Genomic DNA, 25,572 nt, shown 5'->3' on the forward strand with positions numbered 1-25,572 from the left:
CTGAAACCACCCATCCCAAAGCCACCCGCAGTGTCATAACCTCATGGAGTGAACATGCGACCAGGCGAATGAGCCAATGGACAGAAGCCATGGTGTCTGTATCTCATACATGGTCATGTATATTATGCATATGTATGTACACAAATTAAGTACGAACCAGCTTGGGATTCTGGTGAAGTTGCTTGTGAACAGCTTGAAGCAAACAGCATTTGTCACAAAGCCCAGGTGTTGGCAGGAACAGCAACATCCTGGTGAAATCCCTGTGAGTGGCTTTTCAGAGTGAGCTTCTGAGAGGTGATTCCACACAGCCCTGGAGGAAGGGGGTTGGCCAGGCTGTAGGAGGGGACAGTCCCTCCACACCATCAGGTCACAGATGACTCTTGAAGGGAAAATGTAATCATTTCTGAAAAGGGGGGGTCTGGGTGCTCCTGCTGGTGAGAATCAGAAGACCCCAACCAGCAGGAGGCCATGGAGTCATGCTCACCAGCTCTCCCCTGAGCAGTGCGGGAGGCTCACTCACTCCAAACCACAATGACAATGGCTGTGCAGAGAGAAGGTACACAGCACAGACCCTTTCTCACAAGGGGAGGACCCATGGGAGAAGCCTCGCCTGTATCACCTGAGTCAGGCTTACGCCTGGGCGGGGCAGATGATTGTGGCATCGGGGTGTGGCCAGGCTGGCCTGAGGCAGCAGAGGCTGGGCCTTTGTCAAGGACAGCTGCACTTCTCTGCCTCCCGGTCACCAGGCTGGAGGGGTCGTGCTCCTTTAGGGCAGCCAGCACCCAGCTCAAGGTCTCTGAATCCAATGGCCCATGAGCCACAGCTCGGGAAGGAGAAGGAGCTGCCGGGGATCCCACCGGGTGAATGATCAGAGTTTGTTTGTTTGTTTGTTTTTTGAGGAGTCTTGCTCTGTTGCCAGGCTGGAGTGCAGTGGCGCGATCTTGGCTCACTGCAACCTACGCCTCCCGAGTTCAAGCAATTCTCCTGCCTCAGCCTCCCAAGTAGCTGGGACTACAGGCGCCCACCACCATGTCCAGCTAATTTTTGTATTTTTAGTAGAGATGGGGTTTCACCATGTTGGCCAGGATGGTGTCGATCTCTTGACTTTGTGATCCACCTGCCTCGGCCTCCCTAAGTGCTGGGATGACAGGCGTGAGCCGCCATGCCCGGCCAGAGTTTCTAGGGAATAGAAGAGAGGGCAGATACAGACCCCAGGGACATTAGTGAAGCCATTCAGCAGTTGCGGCCAGTGGCCAATGTGAGTGCCCAAGAGCCAAGAACTGGTCTTCCAGGCTAGAAGGACAAACGACAGGCTGGCTCCCTTGGTCTTGGGGTGGCTGTCTGGCAGGCAACAGCTGCTTTGCTCAGTTGGCTCAAACATGTGACAGCTTCCTACTTCGGTCGGTCTTCCAGCCTTCTATAAAGCACACTTGGCAGTCCCCTGGGTACAGAGAGGAATGTTTTTCCCAGGTTGCTTTCTCCTTTATTGACAGGCATGAGACACAGGCAGGCCCAGGCACAGGAAGCCCCATGGAACCTGCCAGGTTGCAGCTGGGTCCAATCCCGCTGGCCATGCTGGGTGACTGCAGGCCCAGCCCACCCACCACGTGTGGACCCAGACACCTCCATGACACCAAGGGCAAAGCACCAGTTCCAGGGTGGCCTCCCCTTGGCTCTTGGGGTGGGGACACCCAGCAGCTGGCACTCAGTTGGGGGGTTATGTTTGCAGAATCACATCACCATATAATCAAAGCACTGTCAGGCAGAACTTGACCCACGGCCTCAGCCCCAGGGTGCTCAATGCAGACTGTGCAGGTGACCCTCTGAAACTACCCAAGGACTCAGCCAAAGTGTGGTCTGGCCCCTTGCTCCTGGAGCCCTTCAGCACATCCATGGACCACCATCAAGACAGGCACTGCAGGGCGCAGAGCCAACGTGCTGACCAACTCAGAAGCAGAAGCTTAGGAACCAGAGCCCCAAGCCACCCCGATGCTGGCGGGGCCAACTCCAGGCGCTGTGCCTGCAAAGCACCACACAGCAACCTTTGCTAAGTGGGTCCCTTCCTTGGACCCAGACACTCTCAGTGACTCTTCTCAGGAGGCAGCGCCACCATGCTCTGGAAAAGAGGAGGCCGCCAGAGCCCGGGTGGTTTTAGTGGGTCTTTCCCTGAGGCAGAAACTCCAAGGCCAGGGACAATGTGACCGAAGGGGAGACAACTCTATGGACACTGTCCGGGGATCAAAGACGGTCAGCGTGCACCTAGGGTACGTTTAGCGAGCTGGGCTCCATCTCCGCCACTCCCAGGTGCGGGTCCCGCATCGCTGTCCAGGCCCCTCATTGCTGACACTCCCCTGGCTTCACTGGGCAGAGTCCACTGGCCCCCCAGCCCTGGGTGTGGCTGGCCCCTCCCTACCTCCCATGTAGCTCCCAGGCCTTTACGAAGCAAAACTCTATCATCCATCTCCACTCTTGGAAAATGCAGCTGCCCTGCACACCCACAGCCCCGCCCCCGCCCCCGCCCTGCCACGGAGGCCTATGGACGCCGCCACGACACCACATGGCAGTTACTCGGTATCTGGGCCCTGGACGCGCAAGACCCCGGAGGCCACAAACGGTACCGGAACACAGCCAGGAGTCACGCTGCACACCCCCACCCGTACCTGAGGCAGACTGGGATTGAAATTTTATTTTTAAAAGGTAAAGCTGTTTTATTAAACGTCTTTTAAGGACTGGGAGTATGACATAACAAACTTGAGCAACATGTGTAAACACGTGTGAAATGCGGTTTGATTTCAGTAGTTTATTTTGGAGACAAAGCAGTGCAAGAGGCCGGCCACGCTTTCCTGTTCCCCGGGACTCAGGGTCAGAACTAGGAAAGGTGACGTACAGACATTAATCGGGGTTCAACACTCAAGTCGTGTAAACGTGGTTAGTTGTTGGGTCCTCAGTTTCCAAAAAAGCCGGGCAGTTCTGATGGCCTCTGCCCCTCGCCCAAGCCCTGTGCCTCCCTCCTCAAAGTGGGCACCCTGCAGCCCAGCTGAGCCAGGCCGAAGGACCTCCATGCACTGGCTCGGGGGCCTCTCTCGGGACACTCAGCACTTTCTCTAACGTCCTCCGTCTCACTGGGCAGAGGACAGCCCGGAAGCCTTTTTCACTTTTTCAAAGTAAACTGCTATCTTAAGACACAAAAACATACTTGTGGGGGCTGATGCCTCTCACCCAGCACTCCACATCTTCCAGGACTGCAGAGGCTTCTCCCCAACCCTTTTCTCTGCAGAGGGGGCTGCCTGGATCAGGGGTCAGACGGCAGAGCCAGTGCTTTGCTGCCAAGGTGATGGGGTGAGTCCGAGGTGTGCAGAAGCGATGGGGGGCGGGTGGCTCCCTGGCACCTGCTGGCTCAGTGCTTGGGGCTTGCAATGAGAGGTGGACCGGGCCTGCTGGGTGAGGAGGGACCCAGCAGGTGTGAAAAGGAGTGAACCCACTGGGAAGAGGGCCCCGATCTCCATGGTGTCATGCCGAGGCTCCCGCGCCTATCCTCACCTAGGTGACTTTATGGAAAGGCAGGCTGCATCCCAGGGGTTAGGGCACAAAGCCAGCCCTGTGGTGCTCTCTGATCTCAAATGTCCACTAGAGACGAGGGGGTGGAGGCCCAAAGACCTGGAATGATTTGCCCAAATCACAGCACGAATCCTCAGCACAGGCGCCATCAGCTCGGGCCTCCAGCCAGGCAGCCTCCTTCCCGGGCTCCAGGGAGCAGCAGTGCTGGCTTAGGGGAAGGAGACCGCTGTGCAGGGCTAAGTGGGACGTGTATTGGGGGGCCCGGAGGACACCCAGCTTCCTTTCCTTCCCTTTAGTGAGGGAGCACAGCCCAGACCCCAGCACGGAACTCCCCTGAGGGGTCTGTGGCCTCCTCTGGCTGTGGGGAGGGAGGGGTTAGCTGCACACCAGGCAGGGTGGGGGCTTACAAAGCCTTGGTGGAGACCAGTAGGAGGAAAAACAAGGAAGGGGCAGGTCAGGGAGTGGGGAGTCAGGCAGAAGGGAAGCCACTCTCACTGGTCAGCCTCCCACAGCCCGACATGGGCAGGCTTCCCCCAAGGGTCCCGGTCCACAGTGGCCATGGAGACCAACAGACAGGGATGTGCACAGACACTGGCATGGCAGCCATACGCACACCCCTCACCTCCCATCCAGACCTAGTGTTGCAAACACAAGCGTGTGTAAACTCAGTTAGGAGGTCTGCACAGTAGAGAGCAGGCGGACGGCCCCACTCCCCAACGGTGGACCACCTGGTACTCTCTTCCATCCCCCACTACCCCTCATTTAGATCATGACATCAGAAAATCAGGTTAAAAATTAAAAAACAGAAGAATCAGATCACTGGGGATTCTTAGTAGTAGCATCGCCGTTGGGAGCTGCTGGCCCAGCGGGTGTGCTCTGCGCCCTGCGCTGCCCCTCTGGGTCCTGGCTCCGTGGCTACTGGGAGGAGGCCTTGGTGGCCAGGGAGGCCACGCAATGCTGCTGGAAGCTGGGCGACACGCCGGCGTTGCAGCCGAGTCTCTGGTGCGGCAGCTTGGCAGTGCCGCCCGCGTCGGCCTCAGCCTTCCAGGGCGCGTCCTGGCCCATCATGCTGCCGCAGCAGCCGGGGCTGGCGCTGCATGTCCGCTCGCCCACCAGGCCGCCCGCCGGCTCGGCCAGAAGCTTGCTGTGCCTCAGCGGGGCCACGTCCCCTGTGGCTGCCGTGGCTGTGCTCTGGCCCTGCAGGACAGTGGCGATGTGGTTCAGGAGGTCTGTGAAGAACTCGCTCACGCCCTCGTAGCCTGGGGGTGGGAGAGAGAGACAGCACAAGGGGCGTGAGCCAGGGGCACGCATCATGCAGGGAGGAGGAGGAGGAGGAGGCAGAACCGATGGGCTCCTGGGACGAGGCAGGGTGTGCTGTCAGCGTCCCATTTACAGAGAAAACGTGAGGCTCAGCAGATAAGGGGGGCTGAGGGGAGTCAAAAAGCTTGGACGCCCAACCAGGTGCATGCTCCTCGACCTTCAGCTGTTGCCAGGGTGTGAGAAGCTGAAGAACCTGAGCTGAGGATGAAACTTGCTTGTCCCTGTTCCTCTCAGGCACAGCTCCACTGTCTCACCCACCCATCCACTTGCATGGTAAAAGCCAGTACATGTGCAGGGGATGTTGGCGTGGCTGGAGGTAGCAGCACCAAAGCCAGCTCCACACACTTGGAGTAATAAATACCCCTGAGGCCCAGCTGAGTCTGGCCTCAGGCTGAGTCCCGGAGACCGCTTCCACCCTGAGCCTCAGCTTCCCTGTCTGCAAACTGAGAAGAGAACGCCGCCGCCCAGGTGGAGGCTGCTGTGGCACTACTGAGAGAGGCTGGGATGTGAGTGGTGTCTGCTTCACAAAGCAGCTGCCACCCCAACTGAGTCTGCTTCCTTCTCATCACAAAATACCTGCAGGGAGGCCCCCTGTGTCCCATTCTCTGAGGATCACAGCCAAGGAACGGAAACGCTGGGCATCGCTAGCAACACCCAGGCCTGAGACAAGCTCCAGGGCGCAGCATCACATGCTCCCCTTAACAGAGGGGAACACAACAGAAACCGTGGTACCTGCCTGGGGCAAGTGCTTCCTAACACAGTTGTGAACATCGGCAGAGCCCTCAGGAGCCACCAAGCAGGTTTCGGATCTCAGGGGAGGATTCTGCTGGCTCCCAGCAAACTGCTCCAAAAGAGACTCACACAGGGCAAGCGCCCCGCCTGCCTGAGCCAACTTGGAGGGGCGGGAGTTTTCAAAAACCCTGGGCTGTCCTCTGGGACAACATTTACAACCATCAGCCCCACCAGGGTGGGAATGAAGGTTCAGACGGGGGCACCCTGTGCCACCTCTTACAGTGCCCAGGGGCCTGGAAGATGAGACTGCTGAATCTGCCCATGCCCTTACTTATTCAGCAAACAACTGCGTGGTTTGAGGAAGCCCAAGTCTGAGAGGGGATGCAGGGGTGCCCGCGGTGGAAATAAAGATGGCTATTCTGGCCGGCAAGCGGCGCCTCCCGAGCTGGCACTGTGCGAGTGTCCCGCAACATCCTCTCGCCTAATCTTCATAATGTTGTCCCCAGTTTACAGATGAGGAGGCGTGACCGTTAACCACCACGGGGAGGGCAGTGATGACGTCCATGGCGTTCACAGCACTCGGGAAGTAGCAGCCACTGGGCAGTGAGCGCCACGGTCCTCAGCCCACCGCACCCCTGCAGCCCGTTTCACAGGTGAGGACCCTGAGGCTCAAGGTGGCTCCTAAGAGGCAGAGTGGGATCTGAAGGACGCCCTTGGTCTTGTGTGTGCCTTGAATACCACATGGTGCCAGGTCCCCCACCATAGGACCCGGGGCGTCCGTCGGCCCTGGGCTAGGGCTGGAGGGCAGGGTAGGTGTCCCGGGCACGGGCATGGCTGTTGGGTGCCTAGGGAGAAATGCAGTGGAGGAGCTCCACCATCAGGTCAGCGCCAGGGAACAGGGAGCCATTCTCCAGCAACCTCCTCCATCATCCCCAGACAAGGCCCAGTGGCCCAGGGCAGGGAGGCCGCTTTCTGTGGTGGTGCAGAGACGGCTGCCTCCATGGAGGCCTGAGGATAAACAGGAGCTTGGGGAGCGGACTGAGGCATGAACCCGCAGGGCAGGGTGCCAGCTCCATACCAGCACTGTGCAAAAGCCATTTCCTCTGTCTGCAGGGTGGGAAACTGGTTCCCACTGCAGTGAACACTGAGACTTAAACGTTAGGTGGCTTGTGCCATCACAGACTGTAAAGGCAGAGGCAAGATTCGAACCCATGGCTGGAGCTGAGAGGTGGAAGGGCTGGGGCTGACAGTCTGGGCCCCATCCGGCTCCACCACGTGACTTTGGACAAGCCACTCAACCCCCAGCCTCACATTCTTATCAGCAACACAGAGATTCCAGCGGCCCTTTGCACATCGCCTCGTGAGGACAAAGTGAGGCGTCGGGGCAGGCCTGGCTCACGGTGTCATCAGCACATGCAGCTGTTGCGGTTATTACTCCAGAGCCAGCCCCTCTCTGGAGGGGCCCTCTCCCAGGCCTCTCCCACCCACGTGCTGCTGGACACCCATGGCCCAAGGTGCCTCCTGTGGGGTGCAGGAGAACAGGCCTGATGCTCTGCTTGGCCCCAAAAGGGTGCTCTATGGTAAGGCGGGCACACTGAGCTATCTCCCGGGGAACCAGCTCTGCCCTGCCAGAGCCCTGGGCCTCTCCTCAGTACCAGGCTCCCTCACCAGTCTCTGCCAGGCTCAGCCATAGTCCCACCCCATCTGGGTGGCCCTTCTCTTGGCTTCTCTGGAAGAACCCTCCCTGTCCACACTGGCTCACAGTGCCCCACACTGGCTCACAAGGCCATTCCTTATCTGCACCCATAGATCGCGACCATCCACACATTTTGTGTTGGGAGGCACTGGCCTTGCTCAGGTGCAAAGCTTCCCACCCTCTCCTGTCTCCTCCCTCCTTCTAGAACTTCTCTTCTAACAGGCCTCCCTGTGCCCCCCTGGCCCTCCAGCCACTGACGTTGTCCCCTTTTCATTCTGCCACTCAAAACATGCTCCGTGGTTTAGATCCCACGCTTCCTTATCCTGAACGTCCCTTGCATTATCCTGAATGTCCCTTGCGCCCTGGTTCCCTCATACCTGCACATTAAAACCCCATGAAATCCCAGCTCCAGCTAAACCCATGGTTTCCTCCCCACTGCACCCAGAGGCAATGGAGAAAAACATGATCGTCCCACGGGTCTGCCCTTCAGTTCACAAGCACAGATCTCATGGTGGCTGCTCCCCGACTCCCAGGGTGAGCTCCAACGTCCTCAGTTCACCACACGCAGCTCCCCTGACTCTGTCCTCCACCCTTCCTGCCCCGCAGCTGCACCTGCTGTAGCCACAGGGCTCCACGGTGCCTCTCCTGGGACCTGCCCCTGTGCTCCAGTGTCACCACCTCACAGAGGAGCCCGCTGACCACCCGCTCTGTCCTCCGCCTCCTCCAGACAGGGGTGAGCTCTCCCCAGGCAGGGCGTGGCAGTGGAGCTCAAGCTGCATCAGCATCTGGACCAGCTGGGACACACAGCAGCCCTGGGTGACAGCAGCCCTGGGCGACAGCAGCCCTGGGTAAACACCAGCTGAATGACAGGAGCCAGCACACTCCTCTGAGCCTTGGCTTCCTTGCTGTGGCCTGTGCTGCTGACTGCGCCTGCGCATGCTCTCAGACGAGCGGAGGTGACACACACAGAAAGTGCCCAGCCAGTGCGTGGGGCCAAGGTCCTGCCTCACCTCCACGATAAACAACCCCGAGTCCCCACCTGCCAGGCACAGTCTCTGAAGGCAGGAGGCATTTCCTGAATGTTTTTGCACCTCAGCAGCTAGCAAGGCTGGCTTCACCTCCACAGCAGATGCTTTATGAGGGTCAGGATGGAGAAAGGAACGGGGGACCCCCATCTGGGGAACGGCGGGCACCAAGGCATCAAGCGCGGCTCTGTCTCTGAGCTGCTACGGGAGGTAAACAAGCCACTGAGCCTTGGTGTCCCCGGGGCGAGGCACGCAGCCTGGTGACTGCGAGCTGTGATGTCACACCATCATTCCTCATGCCCTGTGCTGGGGCTCTGCTCCTGCGGTCCCCATAGGGCCCCTCACTGAGAGCTGAGGGGCACATGGCAGAGCCTGGCTCAATGCCAGTGGGTTCCTAGGGCCCAGCTGGCAGCAGGGAACAGATCCCATAGCCCAGGGCTCCTCCCCAGGCCTCTGCCCAGCGCTGCAGTTCAGGGTGGTGGAGGCAACCTGAGCCTGGGAGTCTCTGGCCTGCCACCAATGTGCTGTGGGGCCTGAACAGCTTCCTCCTCTCTAGGGCCTCAGTTTCCCAACATGTAAACTGCAGGGGGCTGTAATCCCTTCAAGGTCCTTCCTGCTCCTTAAATCGAGGAGGGCCTGGGGGAGGGGCTGATCCACCAATGACGCAGGTGGAGAGAGGAGGTGAGGGACATGCGTGCTGTGGCCACTGTGCCTGGCGCTCCCCAGGTGGACGTGCAGCTCTCCCTCCCTCCTCGCACACCCCGTAAGCCCATTGCACGGGTGAGGCTGAGGCTTCTCGGGGCTGCACCTCCCCGGACCCCGTGGTGAGGGAGAAAGCTGGCTTTCTGGCCTCGGTCACCCCGCCTCGCCTGCCTGGTCACCTGAGGACAGTCTCTGGAGGCCGGTCAGTGGAGGTGGCCTGGCCGCCACTCACCTGGGAAGGCATTGATGTCAATGACGGCGTGCTGCCCCGTCTGGTTGTTGATGATGATGTCGATGCCGAAGAGTGACACGCCCAGTGCCTGCCGCAGGGCCCGGGAGAGCTCCCGGATGACCTCGTCGCTCGGCCGCTCGAACACGCCCTCGATCTTGTCCAGCTGCCGACATACACAAGGAAGTCAGGCCATGGGCCGAGGAGCAGCGAAGCCGCACCACACAGACAGACCCCCCACACCAGCTGCCACGAGGCCCTGGCATGCTTCGGGCCAGGAAGCCAGACAGACCTACTGTGGTGAGCACGGGGCGGCCACTGGCCAGGTCCTGCCGTCTGAGGGCCGCCAGGCACCAGGTGTGTGAGGCTCATTACCTCCTGTGGGCTCATCACAGCCTGGAAGGCCAGTGCCAGCACTGCACGTTACACACGGGGAAACCGGAGCTCAGAGAGGGTTCGGGCTGGTCCAAAGTCACACAGCTCAAAAGCACAGGGCAGAATTTGGACCCATATTTTTTAGCCTCTAAAACCAAAGCTTTTTAACAGGGAGGAAGGAGATGGAGAGTGTGTCAGGGACCTGGGAAGACATGGTGCAGAGCACCGAAGCCGGAACTTGGAGGCAGGAGGATGTGGGCCCCTGGGAGGGGTGGGAGAAGGACAGCGGCCCCAGGGAGGACACAGGGGAGGCAAAGGTGCAGAGGCCAGCAGCTGCGGGACATGGCTAGGAGCAGCTGGGGCGCAGAGCCGGGCAGAAGTGAGGAGTTCTGATCAGACCCCCACTTGCCCGCCATCACAGAGACCCCCAAGGAGGTGAGGGCGAGGGCCCTGGGGCCCAGCAGGCCAGTCTTCCTTCCCAAAAAATGCTGTTTCCAAATGAACTCACACCCCAAACAATGCGGGCTCCCCAGAGAGGCTGCTCTGCTGCTCCTGCCTGCCTCCTGGGGTCCAAGCTCAGCTTTCCTCAAGGTTTCCATGTGCTGGTCAGGCCACCCTGCTCTGTTCTCCCTCCCAGCCTGGCACTCCCCTCTGCCACTCAAGTCCTGTGCCTGTCGCAGCTGGCCTGGGACAGGCACACACTGTCATGGGCTCAGCCTGCCCCCAGCCAAGGCCTCCAAGGAAGTGGGGCACTGCACTGGGAAGGATTCTGGAGTCAGAGAGACGTGGGTTCCAAACCTGACAGTGAACTCCTAGCTCTGTGGACTTAGGAAACAGTACTTGGCCTCTCTGTCTCAGGTTTGCTCTTCTGTAAAAGGAAGCAACAGGCCTCCATCTCAGACTTATGTTGATAAGGTGTGGACAGTATGTGCCCGGCTGGGAGGAGATTCATCTGAATTTTAGGGCAGGAACTGCATCCCGTCTCCTCTAAATCAGCCAAGGGAGGGCTCACACTAGGTGCTCAATAAATAGTGAAGTTTTGGGGGTTGTGGGCTTAGGGGCCAAAGGGGAAGGGAGTGGCTGATCCATGAAAGACAAAAGTGAAGCTGGGTTCAAAAGCTGGAGATGGAATAACCATCTGACCTGGCAGTTCTGCTCCGGGGTACACACCCCAGAGCTGAGAACGTGTACTCAAACGGATGCTGTCCACCCACGCTCACCGTGGTGTTATTCATACCCCAGCGTGCATCCACAGATGAACAGCTACAAAAACTGGTCTATCCATACGACGGAATATTGTACAGCCATAAAAAGGAATGAACTTCTGACATATGCCACAACGCGGAGGAACCCTGAATACATCATGCTGAGTGCAGGAACCCAGACACAAAAGCTCATATATTGTGTGATTCCATTTCTACGGAATATCTAGGACAGGTAACGCCACAGAGACAGCAACGAGCTCAGCGGCTGCCAGTAACATGAGGTGGGGGAGATGGGGAGTGAGTGCCGGTGGGCCCAGGGTTTTCTTCTCAGTGGTGGAAATGTTTTGGAACCAGATAGAGGTGGTGATTGGACAACACTGTGAATGTACTAATTGCCACTGAATTATTCGCTTTAAAATGGTTAATCTTATGTGTGTGAATTTACCTCAATTTTATTTTATTTAGAGACAATGTTTCACTCTGTCACCCAGGCTGGAATGTAGTGGTGCAATCACGGCTCACTGCAGCCTCGAACTCCTGGGCCTCAGCCTCTGGAGTAGCTGGGACTACAGGCGTGTGCCACCATGCCTGGCTAATTTTATTTGTTTTTTGTAGGGACAGGGTCTCACTATCTTGCCCAGGCTGGTCTCAAACTCCTGGCCTCAAGTAATCCTCCCTCCTTGGCCTCCCAAAATGCTGGGATTACAGGTGTGAGCCGGTGTGCCAAGTGCACCTGAATTTAAAAAAAAAAGTGAAAGCAGATCGACAGGGCTGGGGACAGAGCCCTGGTCACCAAGAAAAATGGCCCTTACCCAAGCACAGGAGGCTGAAGTAACCACTGGGAACTTCCAGGGAAGGAAGCGCTGAGCAGGGACCCAGGCCCGGGCGCTGCCCACGCTCCAAGGGACCCACACCCGGATATCACCCACGCTCTGAGGGACTCACGCCTGGATATCACCCACGCTCTGAGGCCTACACCAGCGCATCTCCCACCCCGGCTTTGCAGGACACGCAGGGCCCCCCTGCTCACAACCTCAAGGCCTTGGTGTCGTATCTGGAAGAAATACTTTCTAGGGGGCAGGAGTGGCCTGGCTGTAAGAGACACTCATCCCTTAGCACTTTTCTTTTTTTTTTTTCTTTTGAGACAGGGCCTTGCTCTGTTGCCCAGGCTACAGTGCAATGGCGAGATCACAACTCACCGCAGCCTCGACCTTCCGGGCTCAAATGATCCTACCACCTCAGCCTCCCGAGTAGCCGAAACTACAGGCAAGCAACACTACACCCTGCTAATTTTTGTATTTTGTTTTGGTAGGGATTAAAGATCTCACTACGTTTCCCAGGCTGGTCTCAAACTCCTGGGCTCAAGCAATCTGCCCGCCTTGGCCTCCCAAAGTGTTGGGATTAAAGGCATGAGCCACCGCGCCCAGCCACTTAGCTTTTCTGAGCCTCCTGGGTCACTCTTGCCAGTGGGGGCCAGAGGCTAAGCCTAGTGGGGCAGCTCAGCCACTCATCCTGCAGCCCAAGGCCCTCACTGAGTCAGAGAGACCCTGGTGGACACCTTGGAGCTGCCCACTCTCCACTGTGTACCCTAAGCCATAACAGAACCCTTCTGGGCCTTGTTTTCTTGCCCCAGTAAATGGGGTAATAAAAACATCTCGCTGTGAGATTGTGGTGCCGACGACGGGAGGAGCTGCTGCCTCAGGCTGACAGCACAGGCCCAGCAGCAAGGGAGCTTGGCTGCTGCACTGCCACACGCCCCATGGCACGCCATTTACAAAAGTGCTCTCGGCTTGGTTGCAGAATCTCAGAAATCCTTCCGAAGTTGTCTGGTTATCCAAAACCAAATAGCCATCCTAGGACAAGATGGCTGGGGCCCTCAACGCAAGTGATCTGATGACGTTCTGGAAAGCAAGGAGGTGACAGAGGAACTGGGAAGGCGTTCATGGGTCCCCAGTGGGCCTCGGCACCTGGCCGCCAAGACCGTGCCCATACTGCACACCTGGCAACTGCGGTGGGTGCTTCTCACCCAGGAACTCCCTGGACTCCGGAATCCTTCTGGGGCAGGAAGAAGAAACCAAGGCTCAGAGAGGCGACGTGACTCGCCTTAGCTTGGGCCGGACCCCAGGCAGTCCCGTCAGAGTCTGTGCTCTTAACTAATACCCTAGACTGAATTTCGAAAAGCAAAAAGTGTATGGGGCCCTCCAAGTTAGGTGGGGCTAGGCCCATTCACAGGGGCATCCCACTGGGAAGGGAGGGGGTGCTTTAAGGCCAGAGGAGGGCTTCCTGCACCAGACTCCCAGGGAGGCCAAGGCAGGACTGGAGGAGCCCCAGGTGGGCAGGGGCAGGTGGATGAGCAGCAAGCGTGTTTCCGCACCTGGGAACAGAGCTGGCTCTGTCAGGCCAGCCTGCGGGCATCCAGGAGGGGCTGATGTCCCAGTGGAAAAGGTGGTGCTGACCGCATTTCCCTTTTCTATTTTTGGAAGTCGTCAGTCCTGGCAGATTCCTGACTAGCAGCCATGCGCTGAGGGAAGGAGGAGGTGACTGCAGACCTCAGAGGTGAAGGGAAGGGCCCTGCAGTGTCTCTAGGCTGACCCCTTCCCGTTTTACAGATAAGGAGATTGAGACTGAGGTCAACAAGTGATAATCCAAGACAGTGACTTCTGGATGGGTCCTTCTGCCATCACGGCTGCTGGCCCTGCCCCTGAGAGGACACTCAGTCTGCAAATGCCAACTCCCCTCCATTGCATGGGCTGCCGAGGCCCCCAGAGCAAAGCCATGCAGGGAAGAAGCCCCGGGATTCTGAAGCTTAGAAGAAAGCCGTCTCTTGCACAGAACATCTTATAATATTCTCAGCCAGGCACTGAGGCTCTGTTGAAATCTGTTCCCAAAGCCTGATATGTTCCCAGGGGACATGTGTCAACATCCTGAGGGATGGCGATGTTCCCTCCAGGTCCTGCCCACGCCTGTGCTCTGTCTAACCCTCAGCACACTGCTGGCTCCTCAGAGGACCCTGACACAAAAGACAGACAGACAGACAGGCCATCTGGGTGCTGGGGCAGCCCCCCGAGGGACGCGAGCACTGCCACTGGAGTGGAGGCTGGTTCGTTGGAGAGGCCAGCCCAGGACAGGGAGGAAGACACCAGCAAAGCCCCCCAGAAGAGCAGCACACATGCATCCTCAGAACAGCGGGCTCCCTGGCAGAGGGCTCTGAGTTTAGGGAAGTGGCCGCTGGCTCTCTGGACTTCGGGCAAACAGCAGAGGGTAGCCTTTCCTAAATTCTTTGGGGTCAGGTGCTCAGGAATCACTGGTGAGGTCAGAAGTCCTAAATTCCTGGAAGATCCAACTTTGGAGTCAGACAGATCTGGGGTCAAACCCCAGCCTTGCACCGTGTGAACAGCCTTGTGAACGTGCAAAGATCACTGAGCCTCTCTGATGCCATGAGACCTGATTGCGACCCACACTGCAGAGCACCTGGGCTGACACTTGCCACAGCAACACTCACTGAACGGCCAGGACGCCCGTTACCCATAGTGCTGGGGGCAGGGGTAACACTCCTGCCAGCCTCAGGACCACTGCAGGACAAAGGACTGAGATGGTGCTGCCTCCACAGCCTTTTTAAAAATCAGGAACAAGGCAGATTAGAGAGCAGTTCTTCCAATTCCTCATGCTGGGAGAAGGGTCAGCACACTTTCTGTGTGGGCAGCTTGCAGTGAGTGGTCTGTCCCCGCAAGCCCAGTGTGCCCCTCACCTCTCCCTGTGCTGGGCTGGGCTGCAATGGCTGCTAGCATGAAAACTCGAAGCAAGCAGAGGAACAGGGGGCTCTGGAACCTCCTGGGGCCCCTAGCATGGAGGCAAACGTTCTTCCCACCCTACCCTGCTGGAGAGCTTGGCCAAGGACCCCATGGCCACAGCAGCCCACACCTAGGCCCACGGGAGGGCAGTTTCAGGCCAGGCCACCCCAGCAGAGGGACCCACCTCCGTCAGGACCGATGACGACTCCGGCTTTGACACGTTGTGGCTGTTGAAGAAGATGGACTCACGGTCTGAAAAAGCAACAGGAAGGAGCCGGCGTTAGAACCTCAATGCAGGGACCACACTGCCGCCACCTGACACCAGGGGGCAGCATCACCCCAGGCACACAACACGTGGCCCCGGGCTCTGCAGAGCCCTGGGCTCCAGCAAGCTGGGCACCAGCCCTGGGCACGGATGTGTGCCCCATCAGGGCTCCGGTTCACCTTCTCCTCCCACATAAAAGTAACCGATGTAATGAGCTGACCTCTGCTACCGTCTCACAGCATCACATCTGGTTTTCCCTGAGGCCCTGTTCCCAAAGTGTGCTGTCACTATACAGGGAAGTGGGGGAAAAGGGCTGGGTGGGACAGCTAAACACCTGAATATCACGTCCAGAGAGGGCCCACAGTAAAGCAGCCTCTTGGTGTTATTTAGGCCAGTGCTCCCAGCCCACTCCCCAGCCCACGGGACTCTCTTTTGGGGAACATGCTAGAGACATAGGGACAGGCTGGCACCGGCACGTGAGCACTTAAAATACAAAGGGTTCTGGTGGTTCTTAGCGACTTAGGGAAAAAAATAGGAAATCAGAGAATGTAGGCTTCCACAGGATCCGTCCAAGAAAGCACACAGCACAATTTCTCTTTGGCAATGCAAGCTGGCACAGAGAGTCTGAAATACCCTCACCCCACACGTCTGGCTCCCGCCTGCCTCCCACAACACCCGGCCCATACAGGCCCACTGGGGACCCGCAGAGGCAGACCAGTCCAAAGAACACTGAAAGTGCAAGTAGATCCCACAGGAGAAATGTCTTTGGGGAGTAAGCCAAAGTCACTTGGGGGAAATGTCAGGTCGGTTGGTCAGAAACACGCTCGTAGGCACTGGGAAGCATTGGCACGCAAATGCAAGAATTGCAGAACCATGAGCCTCAGGCCGAGTTCTGGAAAAGGCTGTCTGTCACCATCCCACGACTTCCCCCAAGGCTGGCACGGGACCGTCCTGGGCCGCCAGCCCCAGCAGCCCCTCCTTAAGTCCTTGCAGGGTGAGGCATTGTGGCTCCCACTCCCAGGATGCAATGCACACCCCTGGCACCCAGGCGCCTATGTGCGAGGACAGGAGGGCACTGGCTGAGGGCCGCTGCGTGCCGGGGGCCATGCCAATGGGGCAGCTGATCTGGCTGCCAACGACCCATCAGCTCCAGGACTCCACAGCGCCGCAACAATCATGCATGAGGGAGTGATTCCGGCGGAAGCCAAGCAGGCAGGCGCTGAGATGTACCCGGCGTCCCTCCCGCTAGCGGGGCACAGAGGCCCCTGGCTGCCCTGGTGTGCCCAACAGTACTCCTGCCGCTCTGACCAGAGCCAGTCCAGACGGGGGGCATGAAAGATGGTCCTGGGGAGGAGCCTGGGGAAAATAAACACCCCGCAGGACATGTGTCATGTGGCCCCCAGGATCTCTACTCCCAAGGCACCGACAGCCAAGAAGAGGGAGTCTGTGGAGATGGCATAAGCCCCGTGGGCTTGTGGCTGGAACAGCTCGAGCAGCTGGGAGGGGAACGCTGCCCACCTTCTCATCCTGTAGCCCAGCCTGGCTCAGCCCCCTGAGCTCAGGGCACCTTCCCACCTATTTCCCTGTAGATCCTGAATAGCAGTTGCCGAGTGGCGGAGAAGGCCCAGGGGGAGGAAGGGCCACCAAGCGCAGGTAGACACAGCAAAGATCAGGGAGGCTGGGAAGTTTGCAGGAGCCGCAAGGAGAACACGTGGGTGCTGAGCGGGTGCCAGGAAGGGCCAGAGCTGGGTACTCAGAGGGGCCGGCCAGTGTCTGCTCACCTGGACAGATCATGCAACCCAACAGCTTCTCCTGGCAGGAAGAGCTGGAGTCCAGGACATTTCAAAAGGGGCTCTTTTCTCCTCCTGGCTAATTCTGTTTTTCTTTTTATTTTTTTGAGATGGAGTCTCGCTCTGTTGCCCAGGCTGGAGTGCTGTGGCCCGATCTCGGCTCACTGCAACCTCCGCCTCCTATGTTCAAGTGATTATCCTGCCTCAGCCTCCTGAGTAGCTGGGATTACAGGCACCCGCCACCACGCCTGGCTAATTTTTTGTATTTTCAGTAGAGACGAGGTTTTGCCATGTTGGTCAGGCTGGTCTTGAACTCCTGACCTCAGGTGATCTGCCCGCCTCAGCCTCCCAAAGTGCTGGGGATATAGGCATGAGCCACCGCACCTGGCCCTTCTGGCTAATTCTGACCTGGGAGCTCTGGCCAGAAGACCCTTTTGGCAGGGCAGTGAGAGATGGTCTGGGCTCAGTTCCTCTCTATGTGCGGTCTGAACAGGGGTCGGAGGGAGTGGGAGCAGCCTCCCGTGGCTGCCAGTCACCCAAGAGATGATGGAAAGCTGAGGCAAGTGAGAAGGCATCAGGGAAAGAGACCTGGTGGCCAGCTCCAAGAGAGTCGGTTCCTCTAACACATCAGACCAGGGCGTTGCTCCCAGCATGCAGCGGCAAGCCCTCACTCACGACAGCACCCTGGATTTTGGGTGCCCCATGCAGTCTGTTCCTGGACTAGCCCAATAGCACCGGTGGAGAACTACCACCAATGTTCTACAGGGAGGGAGGGCAATGAAAGGAAGAATGTGTGTGTTTTCTTCTCAACTTATGGATTTAAAAAATAGGTTTAAAAGAAGAATAAATGATAAGATTAGCCCCCAAACATCCCAGCAACTCAGCAGTACAGCCACGAGCTGGGCCACACTGCTTTTAGCCTTATTTACTTCATCTCCTCTCTCTCTCTCGGGAGGCGAAGGGGATGGGGAAAATGTGTCCCAATGCTACAGATGGTGACCCAAGTCATCTTTCAGTTGCCATGAGTATCATCTCTGCAGAGGGACATCCTGAGCTGCCCTTTCCAAGTGGCTCCCCTCACCCAGTGGTATCCCAGGACACATTCTCTTCCCCTCAGAACCCCTCATCTCAGGCCACAGTTGACCCTTTTCTTATTTCTCTCCTTGTGTGCAGTTTCTCCCACCAGAACACAAGATCATGAGGGCAGGAAGCTGGGTGCCTGTCTAGTCCCTGACTGGATCCCCAGCAGCTCACGCAGGGCTGGGCACATGGTAGGTTTGATAAATGCTGTATCACTGACTATTAAGAGGCTCTGGAGAGGAGCTCAGCAGACTATAGACTGTAAGCCCGGCCACCTGCACTTGTAAATAAAGTTTCATTTGAACACAGCCGTGCCACTCATTTACATATCTACAGCTGCTTTTGCACTACAACGGCAGCATTAAATAATTGGGATGGAGCTGGAAATGTTTATAATTTGGCCTTTTGCAAAAAAAAGTTTGCTGCCTCCCGCTCTACATGGTGAGAGGTACCACTCATGCATGCCTAAGAGAAACAAGCTCAAGCTGGAGAGAATAATGGAGGGAACCTGCATAAAGCTGGGAGCCTGCGCTGCGTCCTCAGGGTAAAGATGAGCAAGAAATAAACCCACTCTATAGAAAGGGAGAGCAAAGGAACCCGCTAATCTCTACCCTGGCACAGGGTGGAGGGAGGGAAACAGTCTCTCCGTGAATGCGAACCACAGGCAGAGAACACAAAATGTTCCTGGTGGATGGCACAAGCCACAACCTGACTTCAGCTCCAGCCAAAGCCTCTGCATGGATGCCACTGGCTATAAGGCACACTTGATTTGAGATGTCAACACGTAAAAAACAAAAGTGCAGCTGACAGGCAAAGGAGACTGGCAGTTGTCGAGTGAAGACTCATGTCCCTGTCTCTATCCCAGGTCCAGAAAAATCCCACTCAAGGAACCCCCATCCCTGCGTGGCCACGGGAAGTTGGGGGACATGTCATTGGGCAAAGGAAATTGGAAAGCTGGGGTGAGGGCAGGAAAGAGGCCAGAGTCCCAAACCCCCTTTCCAATTGGTCCAGCTTAAAAGGCTGCTGTTGCATTACACTTCTTATCCAGAAAGAGAACATACACGTAGAAACCAGAGGACCCACGTTAGCTCCCTGGCACAGTGCCCTAGAGATGGGGACACAGAATCAGCTTTGGGGATGGAGAGACACACTAACAGTTACTTAGTTCACGTGAACAGAATAAACATTTCTCCTTTTTAGCTCTGTGTGTTTCTCTACTATTTGGGCTTAGTCTGCTTTTTTTTTTTTTTTTCTAAGAGGCAAGGTCTTACTGTCACCCAGGCTGGAATGCAGTGGCATGACCACAGCTCACTGCAACCTTAAACTCCTGGGCCCAAGCGATCCTCCTGCCTCAGCCTCCTTAGTAGCTGGGACTGCAGGTGCACATCACCATGCCCAGGTAATTTTTTAATTTTTTTTTTTTTTTTTTGGTAGAGATGGAGTTTCACTATGTTGCCCAGGCTGGTCTCAAATTCCTGGCCTCAAGCAATCTTCCCACCTTGGTCTCTTCAAAGAACTGGGACTATAGGCATGAGCCACCACGTCTGGTCTCCTGGTGTGCATTTTATGGCAAACTGGCAACCTAGAAATAGCCACACAAGAAGACACACAGGCAAGGAGTCCTCGTCCTCACAGATACCGGATAGGAGCCCACACTCTGCTGCTAATAGTTCCCAGCGTCGAGACGGAAACTGGCTCAGCATTTTGCAACCAGAAGGAAAAAGGAGAAAACAAACAAACAAAAAAAACAGAAAAACCCAACCACAGTGGATAAGAAAGGAGATCTGACAGTAAATTTCTTTTAGAGATGGAGTGACCTGGGTAAAAACAGAAAGGAGTTGATATAAAATATAACTCCTCTTAATTTAATATATTTTCCATAGACTTAAAGCATTATTATTTTCTTAAATCAGGGAATAAACAGCATTTTAAAAAATGTCAGCCTCTTCCAGCCCATAACTTGGAGGAATATTTCTTGGTGGTATATAGCCACATATAAAAATATGCTTCCAGCATTTGGCTCCCACCCAGTGGGCAGGGGCTGGGACCATGATGTCCCAAACCCTGAAAATACAGCCTTGAGTCTGGGAGCCACATGCCCAGCTAGGAAGGCCGCCTGCCCTCGGAGGAAAATGAACACCTGCACGTTTCCAAAGTATCCACGCTCTGCATGTGTCCATGGAAAGAGAAGAGGCATCTAGGGGAAGAAGGGCTGAGAGGGCGACCGCAGCACTGCAGCCCCTCCATGCCAGGCGGCACACCAGCCAGGAGGTGTGGATGGCCACAGGCAGTCCCCGGAGGAGGGATGCCAAGAGGACACATCTGTTTGCTCAGCTGGAGGTAAAACAGCCGGCGTCTGAACGCTTCTGATGATGTGGGTTCCCCTTGCTGAAAGAAATGTGCAGCTGATTTGAACAAGCCACAGCGGGGCAGTGAGTGTTCTCCAAAGGGTCCTCCTGGAAAGCTACTTATCCCAAGACACTGCCACTGTTCCAAAGGTTTCCAGAACGTGCCTTAGAGATGCCTTCAGAAGCCACTAGAACATCCTTTCAAGCAGCTCCGCTGCCAGCAAATCTTTAACTCAGTGTCCGTTTTTAAAATGGCTGAGGCTGGAGAGGGCGGTGAGCAGCTGGCGGAAGGAAGGCCCCTCAGCGCAGTGGGATCCACAGGCTGCTCCCTGGGAGGCTGCTTCTCAGGCCCAGCGACAACAGCATCATGCTGAGAATGCCCTATGTGACACCCACGGGACTCCTAGACCACCGTCCACTGACTCAAAACCCGCTCACTGGCACGGTAGGAGTCCTGCACCTAAGAAGACCTATAACCCGGCAGCTGCTGCTTCTCACAGAGCCTGATTCACCCTGGCAGCTATGCGGGTAGCAGCAGGCAACTCTGTCTCAGGCTCCCCAGGGGAAAATGAGACCCAAGGTAAAGATGGCTCAGCGGGAGACAGCAGGCAGCACCTGCCCTTGCTTCCCTGGACGGCCAATCCACGCCATGCTGGCCACACCTGTCCCAGCGTGTTCCTGATGAATATCATTATTGTGTGGGTCCCCAGGAAGCATCCTGGGGACAGAACACTTCTGGATGCGTCCTGGAGTCTACGGTGGTTCAGGTGGGTGGGGCCCCTACAATGACCCAGGGAATAGGGACATTTTACTAGTTCCCCAAGACCTCTTTATCCACCGTACACAACTGTTTCCACCTTTAGAGCACCTCTCCATCCCACCAAGAACACAGGGTGGTGGGGGCAGTGCCGAAAGACAGACAGCTGCTGCCACATCCCAGCTGGGCCCCTGAGTCTTGCTCAGCCCAAGATGGTGACAGGAGCAGTTACCTGATGTGCCTGCGGAGAAGTTCTTGAGTGAGGGCCTCTGGACCACGGTGTAGGACTCGCCAACCACGAACACCTTGTACAGGACGGCGTTGTGGTTGATGAAATTCTGGACCACGCAGGGTGGCTGGATGGCGTTCAGGCCCTCCTGGTTGAACACGATAGCCATCTGGGAAGACAAGGGGTCAAAAGCTCTGTCAGTATCCACCACCCTCTCAGCCTCCAACACACAGGTGTGTCACCTGTCCAGAGCACCTCCACCAAGGCCCATCCCTGGTCCTATGGCATGAGGACTCCCTGAGAGGAGCCTTGAGCCAGGGTGAGTGGAGTGGGACTTGTGAAGAACACCTGGGGATGCATCCCTTCTGCCGCGGGGTTGGAGATCCTCCCTCCACCGGGCCTGCCATGTGAGATCGAGCTGGCTGTGCACTGCACAACTTCTGAGAGTGTGATGCCACTTGTCGCACCGTGGTCCAGGGAAGGGGATCGCTGAGGTTGTGTGCTGCTCAACCCTCTGACATCCTAAAGGCTCCTCCACAAAGACCCGGGAGGAGGAGGAAGGAAGCAGATGACTCGGGCGCAGGAGTCAGGAGGCCTTGGGTCAAAGCCTGTCTGATGACGGCTGCCTCTTGTCAAGCAGTTGTGACAAGCCGGGCCCTGTTCTGAGCACGTACACCAGTTACCTAGTGTCTCCCTCACAATGCACATCTGAGGTGAGCATACAACCTTTCACAGATGAGGACGATGAGGCGCTGAGAGGTTCAGTGACTGCTGGACAGTGAGTGAGCCCAGGATGGAACTGGGTCTGCACAGCACCCAGCCGCGCCCCTACACACGGAGCCATGTGATACTCCGCAAACAACAGGCCTTTGTGCTCCTGATCCCCGACTCCTCTGGGGAAAAAGGTCCCTGACAGGAGGATCTGGTAGGGGCTGGGGTAGGGAGTGCAGGGGGGCAGCTGCCAAAACCCTCTCAGCCCCGGCCAGCACGGGCTCTGCACAGGGTCTGCTCTAAGGACAGAGGGGTGGGCCCTAGGCCTAGTCGATCCAGCTGCTGGTGCCAGGGTCACGGCTAATCCCTCAGCCCGCAGGGCCCCAGGAAGGAGCCACCAGACGGCTGGGGCTGCTGAGCAGGGATAATGGGCCCCGGAGAGCTGGCTGCCTCCCCAGCTGCCACCCCTTGTGTCAGCTGCCACCCCTTGTGTCAGCTGTCACGGAGCGCCGGCCCTACGTGCCTGGAGCTCAGCTGGGCAGGACAGACGTGGAAATCCAGGCCACATGGGAAAAACAAAAACTGTGTGTCTGTGCTGGGGGCATTGGGGGGCAGTGAACATCTCCTCAGCCTTCTGACAAGAATAAAGGACAGGAAAAACACGAGCAGCTCTGGAGTCAGGCAGGGGCTGGAATGCCTGCTGAGCACTTGCTGTGTGAGCCGAGGCTGGGCCCCCACCCTGCTTAAGCGCCACTGTCTTCCTCTGCAAAATCATGGGTGGCTTCAGGGATGCTTTGAGCTTTTGGCTAAGTTATAGCTTAAAAAAAAAAAAAAAGATTCCACTGTGGAGCAAATGAATACCCTCACACTGGCTCAAAAACAAAACAAAAACCCAAATAAAATAGTTCTGAGAACATAAAATGAAGACAGAGTGGTTTAGCAGAAATGGTCCTGGTTTTGGTTGAGTCTCGGGCTGGGAGATTCAGAGGCAGGGAGTGTGCGGGCTGGGATGCAGACGAGGACTCCCGATCAGAAGCAACTGCTGCCCTATCTAAAGCCAGCCATGCACAGTGCTATTTTCTGCCCCTGCTGTACTTGGCTTCCCCGGGTACCCCTGGAATCTGTGAGAAGCTTGTCCCCCAACCTCTGCCTATCTGGTGGACAGTGTCCACCCCAGAGGGCACGTCCCTGCAATGCTAACATGCCCCGTCTGCACAGAGAGTCCGCTGGGGTCTCTGAGTACATGGGACGTGGTGGCACACCTTGCCGGCAGTGGACCCAGACAGCCGGCTGGGGAGTAGAGGGAGGGGCACCTGTACAAACATCCTGGAGCCAGGCGGCTAGAATGAGGGGTGATTTATAGCTTCCCCTGAGCGTGCTGACCCCATACTTGAGGGCTGAGAGTCCCAAGGCCCATCAGGGGCATCCTGAGAGGGGTGCACCTGGATCCAGAACCCCCATCCCCTTCAGCAAGTACCGGGCAAGTACCAGGGCAGCTGGTTCCGGCAGCTCATCCAACAGTCCACCCAGGCAACCCTGGCAGTGACCCCTCATCCTTCACAGAAGCCGCTAACGTCTCCAGTCACAAATGTGATACTCTGGGTGGCTGGGTAATTTGCCAAAGTCGCACAAATGGCAACACACGGCACCAGAATCGGTCCCAGGTCTCTGGGATTCCACAGCCCCGGCCCTCAGGCCTCGAGTGACTCGCAGAAGTGGCTCCCTCCTCCCGGGCTGCCAGGTTCTGAGTTAGGCGGATCTACGCACACTGATAACTACGCTCGTGCTTCCATCTAGGAACACCCAAGCAACTCACACACAGAGGAACCACTGGGTGGTTAAAGGGGCTGGTGGAAGGCGGGCAGGCAGATACTGGGGCTGAGGGGGGCCTGGGGACCAACGCTGCTGCTCTCGAGCCTTCCTGCTCCCTCCCTGGCCTGGCACATCCTGGAGGGTGCTGCCAGCACCAGGCACAGAGCCCAGGTAGGCTGCGGCAGGAGGGCCAACACCCACAGGAAGACTACGTGAGGGCTCCTGATTTCAGACAACTGACAACGGGACGGCGGGCTGTCTCCACACTCCTTCCCATCACAGCATGTGCTGCGCTACGCTGACACTGTCTGCTGACACTTCCCCGGAAGTGCAGGCCAGGGATAAAGAGCAGTACATAACCCAGGAAAGGCCCATGCTGCTGCATCTTCCCCTTTTAGTCGTGAGCTCTGGGGAGCATTTCTGTTGGTGGGGCTTTCCAAGGACAAGCCTTCCCCAGAGAGCCCACTCCGGTCAGATGCCTGTTGCCCAGCATACCCCAACATGTGCCCACTGGGGAGACCCCAGGCAGGGCTGTGTCCAGGGCAAAGACAAGGCCCCAGGTGTGGCTCCTGAGGGTGGAGCGGGCCCTGGCCCCAGCGAAGCCCCTGCATGACCATCCACTCCTCTAGCCCCTGGAGTCCTCACAGGCTCCTTGGCTCTCTCTAGGGACAGGACTCACATCCTATGCATCTGTCTCCTGGTCTCCATGGTCCTCAAGGTGGCCGGGAACATCATAGAGTGAATAAAAGAATGAATGGGCGGGTGGGTGACTCATGATTCAAAGCATTCCACGGGGTTGATTCTAAGCGGCCCTCTTTTCCTCCCTGGCCCGTCTCAATTCAGCAGCATGGCAGACCCCTGTGGCAGTGACAGAGCCTTGTCAGAGCTAACAGCCCTCATGTGGGCCCAGCTCGGTGCCTGCCACAAAACAGGCCCTCGAAGAGATGACACTGATGGCCCAAAGGACAGACAGCCCTGCAGGGCGGGCCGGACTGAGGCATGACTCGCACAAGCTCCCCTATGGACTGAACGTGTGCCCCAGAATTCCTACGCTGAAGCCCATGCCCCACTGTGGTGGTATCTGGAGGTGGGGCCTTTGGGAGGTCTTGAGGGTGGGGCCCTCAAGATGGGATTAGTGCCCCTATCAGAAGAAATCAGAGAGCTTGCTCTTGCTTTCTGCCCCTCCCCATTCACACACACAAGAGGCCGTGTGAGGACACAGTGAGAAGGTGGCCATTTGCAAGGTAGGAAGAGAGCCCTCACCAGAAACTGAGCCTGCTGGCACCTTGACCTGGGACTTTTAGCCTCCGGGGCTGTGAGAAAATAAATGTGGCGAAGCCACCCAGTGCCTGGGGTTTGTTATGGCTGCCACAGCTAAGACAGGCTCCACAGAGGACACGTGGGTCCGCAGCACATCCTCCTGCCTTAGAGACAGGACAGGCATTGGGGTGAGGTTGCAGACAGTGCATGAAGCCACAGCACTCCCGCTCGATTCCTCTGGAGTCCAGGGAAGGGAAGGAGGCTATCTACCAAGGAGCCAGGACTAACAGCAGGGCAGGAGCAGTGGCAGTGAGGAATCCGGCAGGGTAGCAGTGAGACACGATGAGCTGAAAGGATGGGGGTCAGGGACAACAGTCAGATCTTCTTCCACTCACCTCGTGAGAGTTGGTGCCATGAGCCACTCTGGTTTTGCAAACTATGGGTTGGGGAGAGAAAAGCAGAGAGAAATTAGTGAGGCTGTTCACCCACAAGGCAGGTACTTGGCACGTCTAGAAAGGAACTCTAGCTGAGACACAGACTCTGGACACCTGGTATCTGCACTGAGGGTGACGTGTGGGTAGACACCCCCAGGCCAGGCAGGAGAGCACGTTGACCTGTGCCCCCTACCAGGACCCGTTTCTATGGTGTGGGTGGAGGTGGGACCCAGGGCCATGTGCTCATCCATCC

General features: G+C 57.1%; 1 protein-coding gene across 4 annotated transcripts in view; it reads right to left on the reverse strand.

Moving 5' to 3' along the window:
- Positions 1-2,682: 2,682 nt before the first annotated feature.
- ITPK1 (inositol-tetrakisphosphate 1-kinase) overlaps positions 2,683-25,572 on the reverse strand; it is a 177,873-nt gene continuing 154,983 nt past the window's right edge. For all 4 annotated transcript variants that reach the window (XM_034938037.3, XM_034938038.4, XM_055097968.1 and 1 more), the window contains 5 exons: positions 25,281-25,321; positions 21,106-21,271; positions 14,818-14,885; positions 9,266-9,428; positions 2,683-4,817 (listed from right to left, as the gene is read on the reverse strand). In XM_034938037.3, the coding sequence (XP_034793928.1) occupies positions 4,474-4,817; positions 9,266-9,428; positions 14,818-14,885; positions 21,106-21,271; positions 25,281-25,321 (782 nt within the window). In that variant the 3' untranslated portion in view covers positions 2,683-4,473. The remainder of the gene's footprint in view (positions 4,818-9,265; positions 9,429-14,817; positions 14,886-21,105; positions 21,272-25,280; positions 25,322-25,572) is intronic.

This window comes from Pan paniscus, chromosome 15 (assembly GCF_029289425.2).
Source record: "Pan paniscus chromosome 15, NHGRI_mPanPan1-v2.0_pri, whole genome shotgun sequence".
In the NCBI taxonomy this organism is placed as follows: Eukaryota; Metazoa; Chordata; class Mammalia; order Primates; family Hominidae; genus Pan; species Pan paniscus.